The sequence below is a fragment of the Phlebotomus papatasi genome, chromosome 1 (genome assembly GCF_024763615.1).
Source record: "Phlebotomus papatasi isolate M1 chromosome 1, Ppap_2.1, whole genome shotgun sequence".
NCBI classification, from domain to species: domain Eukaryota; kingdom Metazoa; phylum Arthropoda; class Insecta; order Diptera; family Psychodidae; genus Phlebotomus; species Phlebotomus papatasi.
This window is the reverse complement of record NC_077222.1, coordinates 89,216,614-89,228,729: the sequence shown is the minus strand read 5'-3', so window position 1 is coordinate 89,228,729 and position 12,116 is coordinate 89,216,614. Positions and strand designations below refer to the sequence as shown.

At 35.0% G+C, this 12,116-nt stretch overlaps 1 protein-coding gene across 1 annotated transcript; it reads right to left on the bottom strand.

Moving 5' to 3' along the window:
- Positions 1-3,419: 3,419 nt before the first annotated feature.
- LOC129809645 (uncharacterized) lies at positions 3,420-11,910 on the bottom strand. The gene is made up of 4 exons (XM_055859619.1): positions 11,466-11,910; positions 6,727-7,868; positions 5,135-5,445; positions 3,420-3,933 (listed from the first exon to the last, which is right to left on the bottom strand). The coding sequence occupies exons 1-4, from the start codon at positions 11,650-11,652 to the stop codon at positions 3,792-3,794; spliced, it is 1,782 nt and encodes a 593-aa protein (XP_055715594.1). The 5' UTR covers positions 11,653-11,910; the 3' UTR covers positions 3,420-3,791.
- Between the last annotated feature and the right edge of the window lie 206 nt (positions 11,911-12,116).

Sequence of the window (12,116 nt, the reverse complement as noted above, 5' to 3'; positions counted from 1 at the left end):
CGACTGTTGAATGGAATCCTTGTGAACTCAATATGTCTCGAAATGGTCGGAATAGTAATTTGTGTCAATCATAAACAATTCCTCTTGTTCTTAGTTGACTCTGGTGGATCTTGTATAGGGCTAGAATTGGGGATATTCGATGATGTAGCAGCTGTTCCAAATGATTTCCTGTTTCATGAAAACTTTCAAATTTCAGCCAAAGGAGAACTTACCAGCCTTCAGGATTCTCATGTAATGCCAACATCTTGCGACTTCAACAGAAATGCACACAAGTCAAAATTTTGAAACAAATTCAATTCGAAGATTATCCAGCATTTTTCTCCAATTCTCTAAGGCTGCGAGGAGGTAAATTTTGCAGAATTGCAAGAAAATAAATGCTGATAAATGGGCTCAAATTAATCAATTTCCTGACTGTAATTGAAGTTGTCGTGCTTGAGTGTGGTTTAAGCAGGAAATTCCATGGAATTATTGCTTTTCCTGGGTTTTTGGAGTGAGAACAATATTCTATACAAGTCGAAAATTCCCCAAAGCAGAGACCAAAATCAAGCAAAAGTTCACCCATCCAGCTCAACATCCGCACACTTCCAATAAAGCGAAACTTGATAAATCGATCCTTGTGGCACGGTATCTGAAGGGGGAAAAAAATAAAACAATATGTGACGGAGAACAAGAGAAAAATCAGTGTTTTATGGTTAAAAAGAATCGATTTGGTGGATAGAAACCCAATTTTGTCTGCTGGTGGGGAACTTCAATTGAAATTTCCGCTCGAATTTCACAATTTGCCAAAGTCCAATGGGAAACTTTTGCAGTATAAGGAAGAGAAAGATACCCATGCACTCAAAGCTCTTACAATCTCCTCCAAGGGGTCTCGTAGATTTAGGGATTTTCCCCTGGGATCGTCTTGAATTGACGAAGAATTTGCTGCAGTGAAAGAATTTCAAAGCAATCAAGTGGAGACGCCTGGTGAAAGCTCTCCAATTGGAATCTCAAATTTTGAAAGAAAATCAATTAACTTGATGGTGAAATCTCGGTCAGAAACCTCTAACTTAAGCTTTAAAGATATTTTATTGGTTGAATTGCATTTGTACAGAGGCAAAATGTATTTAAATCCAATATAAATGCTTTCACCAGGCGGCCCCACTTGCCCCAAAAAATTCTTTCCCATAAAAATCTGCATTGTTTGTTTAATTCTTTGAATTTTCTAACAATAAACCCCTTGGGGATATTTTCCATTGCTTCTCCATCCCTCCCTTGGTATCTTCAGTGTGTTCATGGGACCAAGAAGAAGCCCCCAGTTGCGAAAATACAATTTGCAATAAACTACGTGTAAGATTTCAGTTCAATTTATCAAATGCCTCTAAGCAGACACCATAATATTGCACATAGAGACAAAATGAGGATAGGACGTTTTGAAATAAAACACTCCAACGACACATTGGCGTGCAATTTTTCACACCCCAAAAGGAAAAGCCAGACATTCTCCATTTCCCGAGCTATTTGTTTATTCTTGCCTCAAAGTCCTCAATTTTTTTTTCTCACTTTACTAATGCTAAGGCTCTTTTTTTTCACTCTGACGAATGAGAAGTAAATCAATAACATTGACAAAATACATAAGCTAAAGTAAGCAACGAGAATCTCGGCAAAAGACGTACGAATGGATGTGAATTTGTTAAGAAGAGGGAGAGTAAATTATGCAAAAGTACCCTCGAAGATGGAACATCCATTCGAATTTAATTGCATCGTGGAGACGAGAACCCTTAGACTTTCTGAAATGCATTAAGTCCAACCATTCTTCTTATGACATCATACAAAATTGACTGCAATTGAGCTGTTGAGGAAATTGCTCACATTATATCGCTAAATGGCTTTCAATTTCCACCATCTCGCAAAAATATCGTAAAATTGCATTTGATTGGATTAAGTGATCTTCAAACACATCTTACCCTGAAGCACAAATGCTTTTGAAGATATTATCCCCAAACTCTTGTGGTCTAATAACTGGACTATAAGTCTGATTTACACAAGAACAGATAATGGTTCTGAATAAAGGGTTATATTGTAGTTATCGTGAATAGAAATCAAACATTTAAAGAGTTCAAAGTTTTTTTTATCTGCTCTGTCCGCTTTCATACACTGCAAGAATTCTCATGTTGCCAAAGACTTATCGTATTTGAACGTTACGTGAACACTTTGGCATAGCTATGGTATAACAACCTAATTAATAACATGATCCAAGTGGGAATAGCGTACTAAATTACTTATTCTATTTATTATGTCGCAATCTTATAATCTGATTCTTTGCGCTTTAGATAAATAGAAATTCCAATCATTGATTAGATTTATTTAAAAATGCTACCATTTGGATCTGGTTCTGAACTCTATTACTCTTCTTTTGTTCAATAAATTTACAGAAATATTTATTGCAACTCATTGGTAAACTCCTCTTAGGGTAAGTGTACCAAATTCCGGACAGCTTGCAATTCCGGCCACATTTTTTATTCCTCAAATTTCTTCCATGCATTTTTAGTTTTTGCATACTCTAGAGATTGTAGGGTAAAGTGGTACATGTTGGACAGTGCACAGTGGGGCCGCTCCATACAAAAAGTGGCCAAAACCCCAGCTCTGTGGTGAAAAGGTCATATATAGCTAATTTGGGGTCCCTGATTCCAATTCTGATACCAAAAATTGAAAAATCATAGGGGAAAGGCGGGTAAACTTACATAGAACCAGTAAACACCAACAAAATATATTTTGTAAGGCATACGGTTAGAGATAGAGATTTGGGACCTTCCGGGCACCCCCCCATAAGTCTACTCTGGGATTATTAATATGCTCCTCATTTAACCCCCACCCCTCCCCCACCCACCAAAATTATGTTTTTTATGATATCTCGAAAACGTGCAGTGCGATTGTCTTCATTTTTGGATATGTTTTAGAGATTAAACAGGCGGACATCTTCTCCATATACGAACATCCCGTTGAATCATTCCTGATAACGGATTTTCAAGGTCAAAAGTTATAAAGGATCTAGAAAGCGCATTTATCAAGCGAATGGAGTCATGTTTGGGGTCGTTGGAAAGGTCTCGAAATTTCCGACAAAACTGAACCGGTTCCAATCGGTTTTAAACCGGTAATGAACCGGTTCATAACCGATAACTAATTTTTATACGAAATTCAATTACATTACTCCAAAAACTATTTTGTGGGATCTTTTGAGTGATTTATGAACCAGTTCAAATCGATTGTAATCCAGTAAAAATTGAAAACACTTTGAAGATATAAATAAAAACTCTAAGAAATACATATTTTATTTTATATGCTCGAATACTATAGTACGATGATTTTATCCATAAGTTGAAGTCTTATGGCGTCTACACACTAGAAGCAATTTTCGTCAAAAAGTGCATTTTTTAATTTTGACGTTAAAAAGGTGTTTATAAACAATTTATGTGTGAATAAGGAATCCGGAGTAAAATATGTAAAATATGTGTGAAAGTCCCACGTTATAAGGTTTTATGTCATGGGGTTTGAAAATTACGCTATGTAAGTTCTTTGTATTTTTTGGGCATAAATAACTTCAAATTCAAATTCAAATTCAAAGCTGTAACGTATTGCCACCTCTTTTGTTCTGTTTCTTCTCCTCAAGAGTCTGCTTTTAGAATATCCATAGTACAATTAAACCATTTATCCATGTGTGGTAGTTTTCTACGTCACATGTGTGTGAAAGAGTGAATAAATACTAAAAACAAAGAAATTAATTTTTGATTTTCCTTTTCAATATATTTTTTGATTTAGGTTCTTATTAAATCTTGCACGTCTTCTGGGAGTACATTTTCTGTCTTTTTCTTCTCCATTTGGTGATAGCGATAGTGGGAGATTACAGGATCTGACCCAACAATTAAACCATTAATCAGATCCTGGTTTGCGGCCGTCCTACAATATAAAATGGTATTTTATTATGCAATAAATATAATTTTAAAAAGATGAGAATCACAGAAACATAAAAATTTTTAAAGTTAGTACTGCTTGACACAACTTTTCGATTTTTTGGAACTTAATCAATAAAAAGAAACTTGAATTTGATTTATTTATGATAAAACATTTTCAATGATACAAAAAATGGGTGTCAGGTAGTGATAAAAGCAAGTTTAAATTTTGTCGATCCGTGAAAATTTAAATGGCTCATGCTTCATTTTCTTTGTGAACGAATATTTTTTTTTCTGCGGCCCTCATTCTTCTATTTTTTTTCTAAGTTCATTTTTTCGTTTTAAAACTTTAATAAAATATTCAGAAATTTCTAAAATTCACATTTTAATTTTTTTCAATTTCCTAAATTATAATTTACAAAGTAGAATGACATATCTTTCAGTAAAAAATTAACTTATTTTAGTCAGATTACTTTAAATCTTTATTTTTTTTTGAATTTAGAAATGAGATTTTCTGCACAAAAAAATTTTCCCTCTTTTTCTCTGACTTGTCACACAAAACTGGGAATAGCAACAAAACGAAGAGTCAAAATGAGTTCAAACCTTCAGAAGATGTTAGGAAGACTATTACCGAGAATATTATTGTTCTTTTAAATAAATAAAAACTTTATTGTCGTTGTAAATGTAATTTTTGTGATGCTACCCTGCAGTGACTCTTAATCATTAGAGGGTTAAATATACTATTAATTGTTTAATTATTGGCGAAACGTTCTAAGATTGAAGGCTCTATGTATGCTTCATAATTTTTCGGCTACATAATGATCCTTCCTATTAATTTATCTTTTATAGTTGGATGCTAGTCTCTAAAAAATGTCTTTTTCTCACTACTATCAAAAGTAAATCGTAAAAAGTGAAAAGTGTGAGATTTGACTTTATAAATGAATCAGGATCGAAAATGAAATCATTGAGGATAACTACAACTGGAGAATACTACGTTGAATCTTAAATAGTATAAACTAAGGATCTCTTTGTTTAATGGAATATTACAAAAAAAATCAATTTTGAGTAACCATGTGCTTTTTATAGACCATGCGTTTTTCTTAACTATATTTTTTTATAACTTTACAACTACATTAATATTATAAAAATAAACTAACAAATATAAACATATTTTTTACTATTGGATTAAAATGATTTTATTCATATACCTCGAATATTTGCGAGTATTATTTCTTCTAATCCGGTACACTTCTTTGTTGAGAGCTTCCTGCGGTTCTTCAGACAAATGCCCGATAGGAAATTGGCTCTTCGCAATGACCTGGTGTCCATGAAACAGGACTTTGTGAAGAGTAGGAGGCATTTTATACCATCCATACTCTTTCACATATATTTCTGCGGTTTTCATGGCATATCTTTCGAATTTTCCTGGGTCCAGAAGTTTCCCACTGGATATTGCCAAGAGCAAATTCCGCAATCGTGTAATGAGCTCTTCTTTGATGCCAGTGATCTCAGAAGAAACCTGAGGATTGGTGTTTTAAACATGAATGTGAAAAATACTTCTACAGATGATTTATTTATTTAAAAAATATATTTTTTATATTATTCTCCAACAATCTACGAGATTGTCGATTTAAGATATAAGATTAATACAAGAGTTTTGAAACTACAACAGGTCTTCAATGTCAATAATTCACTTGTTTAAAAAACAGTAGACTCCCTCAAATTCTAGTATTTGGGACTGAACTGTCACCCGAATTAAAGAGAAATTTGGGCGTCAAATTGTATGAAATGCAACGTTTTTTTGTTCTTCTGCAAACTCATATTATGTTTCCGTACTCATATTCATAGTAAATTTCATGAAAACCACTTAATAATGCAAAATCACATCATAACTGAGACAAAACATGGCAAATTTAAGTGAATTTGCTTCATTCGAAAACTTGATAAATGTCGATAAGCATTTTTTAAATTTTAACTACTGCCCGAATTAAAAAGTATTCTGATTTTACAAGAGCCGAATCGGCGAGAGTTTACTGTAATGAAACAAGAAAATAGAAAGCGAGTGATAATCCTAACCGGCTTATGTGGTGAGATTCTTAACGTGAGCTAACTCGGAATGCTTACAAATTCGATTTAGAGCTGAAGATAGGGGACGCCATTCAGTGATCTTGAATCAAGTTTTCGTAAAATTTTAGAAATTTCGTATTTAAACCGAAATATCAAGGATTTGGATTGAAAAAATCATTGTTTTTACACTAAAACGACAAAATTGATTTGAGTCAGTATCACAGAAATAGAAAAGCCCTGAAGCATAGAGGAAGTGTGGCACAAGAAGGGAGCGGACCAAGAGCAAGCGAATATCTGAATAGCGGATAGTGGACCAAGAGAAAAGCGACTCTACGAAGGGTGTAAGGAGCGAAATTAAACTTGCGGCAAATTTCTGAGACATGATCATGCCAAGTAACAGTGTCCTTAAAAATGACATCAAGATTACGAGTATGATTTAATACAGGAATAGGCTCGTCGGAGAGTAAAACAGGGCTGGGGGAGGGCTTAGTTTGTCTGTTTCCAATTAACAGGAAGAGGAACTTTTTGGGATTAAGAACCAATCAATTAGCAACAGCCTAGTTATTTACCAAGGACAAACTGTTATTAATAGCAGCAAAAGCTGAAGCAGGAGCTTGAGGATCACCAGAATAATAAATCTGAAGATCATCAGCATAAAGGTGATGCTGTACATGCGGTATTTGAAACGGAAGATCATTAATGAAATCTCACAAGTATTATGCTTTCTTTTTACCTGTGGATTAGCAAAGAACCGCCTAGCGGTATTTCCATCATTAGAATTGGCCGATCCTGGTCTTGGCTTATCCACATGCAGCCCCAACTGTTCAAAAAATTCCTGCTGGATGCGAAGTTTTGTTGCTTTAAACTCATCCTCATGATGTCTTTTGAAGTATTTTTTAAAGGAGAGCCTGTAGGCGACATGTAAAATGGCTTCGAATGTTCGTATCCAGCAGTGAAGTGGACTAAGGCCAAAGTTCAAATGTGAATCAATCGGGGTGAGGTTTTGGATGTCCCTGAACTTGTGGAATTGAGCCGTACTGGCCCCACACACATAGCAGTGTTTATTGGACGGAGTAGATGTTATTATGTTCAAAACTTTCACATCAGCCATTGTAAACATCATCCGATGCTTAATAGTGATGTGAAAATTTTGAGCATCAAGTGAAGTTGGCTGTAAGTTTTCTATTGCCACCATCATTCGCTCATACTCTTGTTGGACCACCGTTGAATTTTCTTTGACATACTGGATGCGTATAGGTCGACACCACTTTGGGGACGCAGGTAGGGGGTTCTGCCAGATCTCTGGGCCATCACTGCACGCTGACATCTTTAACGGTACAGCAGAGGTCATGAATATTGCGGAGTCGCTTGAAGTTGGATCTAAAAACTTCTGCTTGTATTCACTCATTCCTGTTGCTCCATCGCATCCCCACTTCCAAAATAATTGGAGGTCGTGTTGGCCTAGTCCACTTATATCACTAACTTCCACAATTCTTCTGGCAGTGTGATCCAATAGCATTTGTAAGTCCAAGAGACACTCGGTCTCCGAAACACTACTGCTGCTTTGTGGAAGATAGCACAGCTTTTTAGCTTCTTGAATTTTTTTGTATGGTGGATAGATCGACTTGGCAGGTTCGTAAAAGATGTTGTAAGAGTGCCTCGTCATCTTCGCTTCTACATATCTGGCCAAGGCCTCACTTTTAGAGAGTGGCCTGGCCTCAAACCCCGACTGTTTTGTCAATTTCCCCTCTACTCGTGCACGCATATTTGCTGAGAACTGCAATTCTTCTGAACTGTAGTTTATTCTCAACTCTTGTGTTTTCCTCCTTTTGCTTCGGAGGGAGGATTCTTCAAATGGCACTGATGGCCGGCCTCCTGCAGAATTATAAATATTTATACATTTTTATTAAGTAAAGATGTTCCCTGCATTGTAGGGTTAAATTTGGGGGAGAGGGAGCGCATGAAACGGGAGAGGGTAAAAACAAAAAAAAATACTTTTGAGATAATGTCATTTGAGGTGGAGTCACCGAAGACCGGAAGTTGATATCTCTTACCGTTTGAATTTTATATGGGTCAAAAGACTGAAAAAATCGGTTTGCTTAAATTGATAGATAAACTAATCTGTAAGAATATACGAAGAAGAATTTTAAAACCCAATTCGAAGTACTTTCTAAGATACAGAGATGGAAGCAAAGTAGTGCCGAGTAGGTTTACAAACCCTTGATCGAACATCGAAGACTTTAACCCTTCAAGGACGAGACACTTTTTACGGACCTAAAATCAACAATAAAAATGAAACTGGTGTACATAATCAATGATAAGTCTTACATCTAACCTAGGAATGTCCAATAGAGTCTGAATCGGTGTATTTTTTGCACCTACGAGCGATAAGCACAAAAATAGCCCAAAAATTTAAATCATTTATATAACAATACTAATCAATAATAATTTTCACTTTAATGAAAAATATTACGTGTGAGGCTTGTAGTTTCTTTTTCCGAAACGGTTTTGCTTAAAAAAAATTAGAAGTATAAAAAATAAATAAAATCAATTATGAATTTGAGAATTTTAAAAAAATCGTCATTTTTGAGCTTAAATATTTTTAAGACATAATGCAAAAATATAATTCGAGATAATAATATTAGGTGAGATTCTTAACAATCTCACCTACTATAATCCTAACAAAATTTCATGTCGTCCGATCGACCTCAAATTTGGCCAAAATGTGTTTCGCCACTTCCTGATTCCGAATATATATGTGACTAAGTTACGTTCCCGGCCGGCCGGCCGGCCGGCCGCTCTTTGGAGCTTAATAGCTCCTAAACTAAAAAAGATGTCGACTTGCGGTTTTCGGCAAAGGTTATATATCGGGTGAAAATTGCAACTTGGTGCATAGACCCCCCACCCCCCACCCCTCCTTCCGCCATTTTGAAGACCCCCCTTTTTTGTTTTCTCAATAGCTCCGCCCCTATGGCATTCAGCGTACTCAAGTTTTAGTATGTTATAGCTGGGCCTTAGAGCTTTCCATCAATACCAAACTTAAGGTCCCCCGACCCCCCTGACCCGAGCTATAAGGGTCCAAAAAAAATTTCTTAAAATGGCCATAACTCCGGTTCTAATTGTCAGAATTTAAAAAGTGAGGGCTTTTTGGAAAGCTCTCGTGAAATGCCACTTCCCCTTCTAACATCGCAAGTTCATAAAACCACGGCTAGGGGCGCTAGTATTAAAAAGAAAATTTTTAAATCTTAAAAGTTAAATAACTCAAAAATTCCATTGTGCATCGGGCTGAAAATTTAGTATGTTGTAGCCGTTGATTATACCTATCAAACAAAAAAAACCTTAAGTCGATCTAAAACCCTTGACCCGAGCTATAAGGGGTCAAAGTTCGAACATTGACCGGCCTCTATCTCCGGTTCTAATTAACATAGCGACCTAAATTTTACCTTTTTGGTTTCGTATCGATGAGCACTTTCAGATGGAAGTTCAAAAAGTCACCACAGGTGGCGCTGTGATAGCATCAAAATTCATCGAAATTCAAAGACATTTTTCCCAAAAACGGCATTGTGCAAGTTAATGAAATTTTAGTATGTTGTAGTCCAGTTTAGGACGTTTCCAAAATGGTGCGTATGTGCGCTGTGGTTTCAATAGAACCGGAGATATGAGGGGTCAAAGTTCACAAAATTCAAAAAATCATATCTCCGGTTCTATGTGACCGATTTTGATGAATGAGGGCTTAAACGAAAGATCTCACCAAATGCTACAACTTTCTAGAATATTTGAACTTCGTGGGACCAACACCAGGGGCGCCACAGTCGAAAAACCAATTTCAATATCACATAACCTCAATTATCTCGACTGTCGCTGAACCGATTTTGATTATTACTTCGACATAATTGTAGAGCACATTTGTCTCTACATTTCATCCATACATCATTTTCCACTCAGACTACGCTATCACTCCGATTTTGCCGTTTAAGTGTGAAAAAATTGATTTTTCCCATAATAACGCTTTGAAATTGAAATCACTCAGATGCCAATTTGACTGCCTCTACTCCACCAAGACACTTAAAATAGGGGTTTAAATGGAAAGTCCCACAAAATACAACAATTCTTTGATATAGTTGAAGTTCAACAAATGACTACTTGGGGCACTCTGGATGAAAAAACGAGTTAAGAAACAAAAAATCTCGCTTATCTTGGCTTCTGAGTAATCGATGAGTTCAAGTTCTACGGCAAAATTATAGAGAACATTCTGGTCTACATTTCACCCATATAACACTTTTCTGTCAGTTCATCCAAATCCTTGATATTTTGGTTTAAATACAAAATTTGTATAATTTCACGAATTTGATTCAAGATAACTGAATGGCGTCTCCCTACTTCAGCATCAAATCGAATTTGCATGCACTCCGAGTTAGCTCACGTTAAGAATCTCACCTACATAAGCCGGTTAGGATTATCTGTCCCTTTTCTTTTAGATAGGGTCATTAAAGACCTGAAATCGATTTCCCTTTAGGTTTAGGCTTCAAAATGGTGACAAGTTGAAATATAGGAGAGATAGTGACAAAATTTATCAAATTTAAAATTAAAAAAACAACTCGATACTTTCCAAAATAGGAGAGACGCAGGCTTTAAATTTTTACCAATAACCTTCTTAATCTTACGATTTATAAGTTATTCAAGTAAGGAATATAGGAAAAAATTGAAATCTTCAGTCTTATTATTGGAATGTATTCCATATAGAAAAACTCAATATTGATATACTTAACTAAAGCCTATTTCTTGTTGGAAAAAATGTCCTTCGACAAAGTTTTAGAGGAGTAAATGTCCTATTAGAATATGTCAGTTTGGTTTTTTTCATTTGTGAGAGCAGTATATTACAAATTATCCAATATCTGACAAAATTTTTTCAAGAAGTTTTGAAAAATTTCTACAAAATTTACTTTTTAGAAAATGGCTTAAAAACCATATTTTTTCAAAATATAGAAAAATAGTTTTCAGAAAAATATTCAGAAATATTTGGAATAATCTTATAAGAATATTCTTATTATAAATCGAATAAGTTTTCTGTGTGCTCAAGCATTTTGACAAATTTTACCTTAGACTCCCCTAAACTGCTCTGTCTTTAAATTTAGGCAATACAATTTCAAGACGATTGGACACTTCTTTTCTCTGTCTAATATTCTTTTTAGAAAATTTATTTGGTGCATATCAGTTTAATATCGATTTAAATTTGTCTATATATTATTATAACAACAGCCTAAAATTGAAAATCTATCAATTAGAAAGTATTTTTTAAGAAATATTAGCCTTAAATATAAATGAAGCCAGAATAGTTAAGGGTTGAAAAAAATCGGATAACAAAAACTGCTTTCTCGTCGAGTTCGAGCAATTAAAATTGTAGCATTTTGAGTCAGGTCAGGAAACTACAAAATAATTTTATAAAGTACTATATGCAATAATTTTTTTTACCTTTGTCAACGACATTACTGTCAATCTCCTCTGAAGAACAGAACTTTATAGTTGATTGCAACCAAACGGCGTTGTCCCTCTTAAAAATTTCCGGGTGCCTGTGAGCGGCAGCCCACCTCCTCTCAAATTGCTTCCACAAACGTCCCACTAGCTTCTTATTATCATCCTTTAATTCTCCATTTAACATGGTGCTCACAAATTTTTCAATTTCATACTTCTTGTTCTTGAATGGGATGCTCGCGACAGCCTCAAAAATATCCTCAATCTTCAATTCAAAGTCTATTTTTTCACAGTGAAAGGAAATTTGTTAAGAGAAGGCTATAAAAGGATAAACATTACCTTTACCTTTTGTCTCCATATTCATTGAAAACACTTCAAAGAATCACATAAAACAAACCACTTTATCAACTGTTGAAGAATACACCTCAAGAAACAAAAAAATGACTTAAGAGCATTAAATAATTTTCTAAACCTATTGCGATTTAGTAGCAATTTTTAGATTATTAGTTGAAAATTTGAAATAGATAGTAAATAGTGAGAATTTATTACGAGAGTCGTCAATCAGAGCAAATGACACTCAAATCATCCAATTTCTTCTCAGGAAAAAATTCCTGTTCTACCCAGAATCGAACTGGAGATCTCTCGTTAACT

Excerpts from the sequence above, each read along its gene's own strand:
- LOC129809645 (XM_055859619.1), bottom strand. The coding sequence starts at position 11,652 with ATGTTAAATGGAGAATTAAAGGATGATAATAAGAAGCTAGTGGGACGT. Across the intron at positions 7,869-11,465 it reads CAGTAATGTCGTTGACAAAG|GAGGCCGGCCATCAGTGCCA; the intron begins GTAAAAAAAATT and ends ATAATTCTGCAG. Across the intron at positions 3,934-5,134 it reads AATACTCGCAAATATTCGAG|GACGGCCGCAAACCAGGATC; the intron begins GTATATGAATAA and ends TTTATATTGTAG.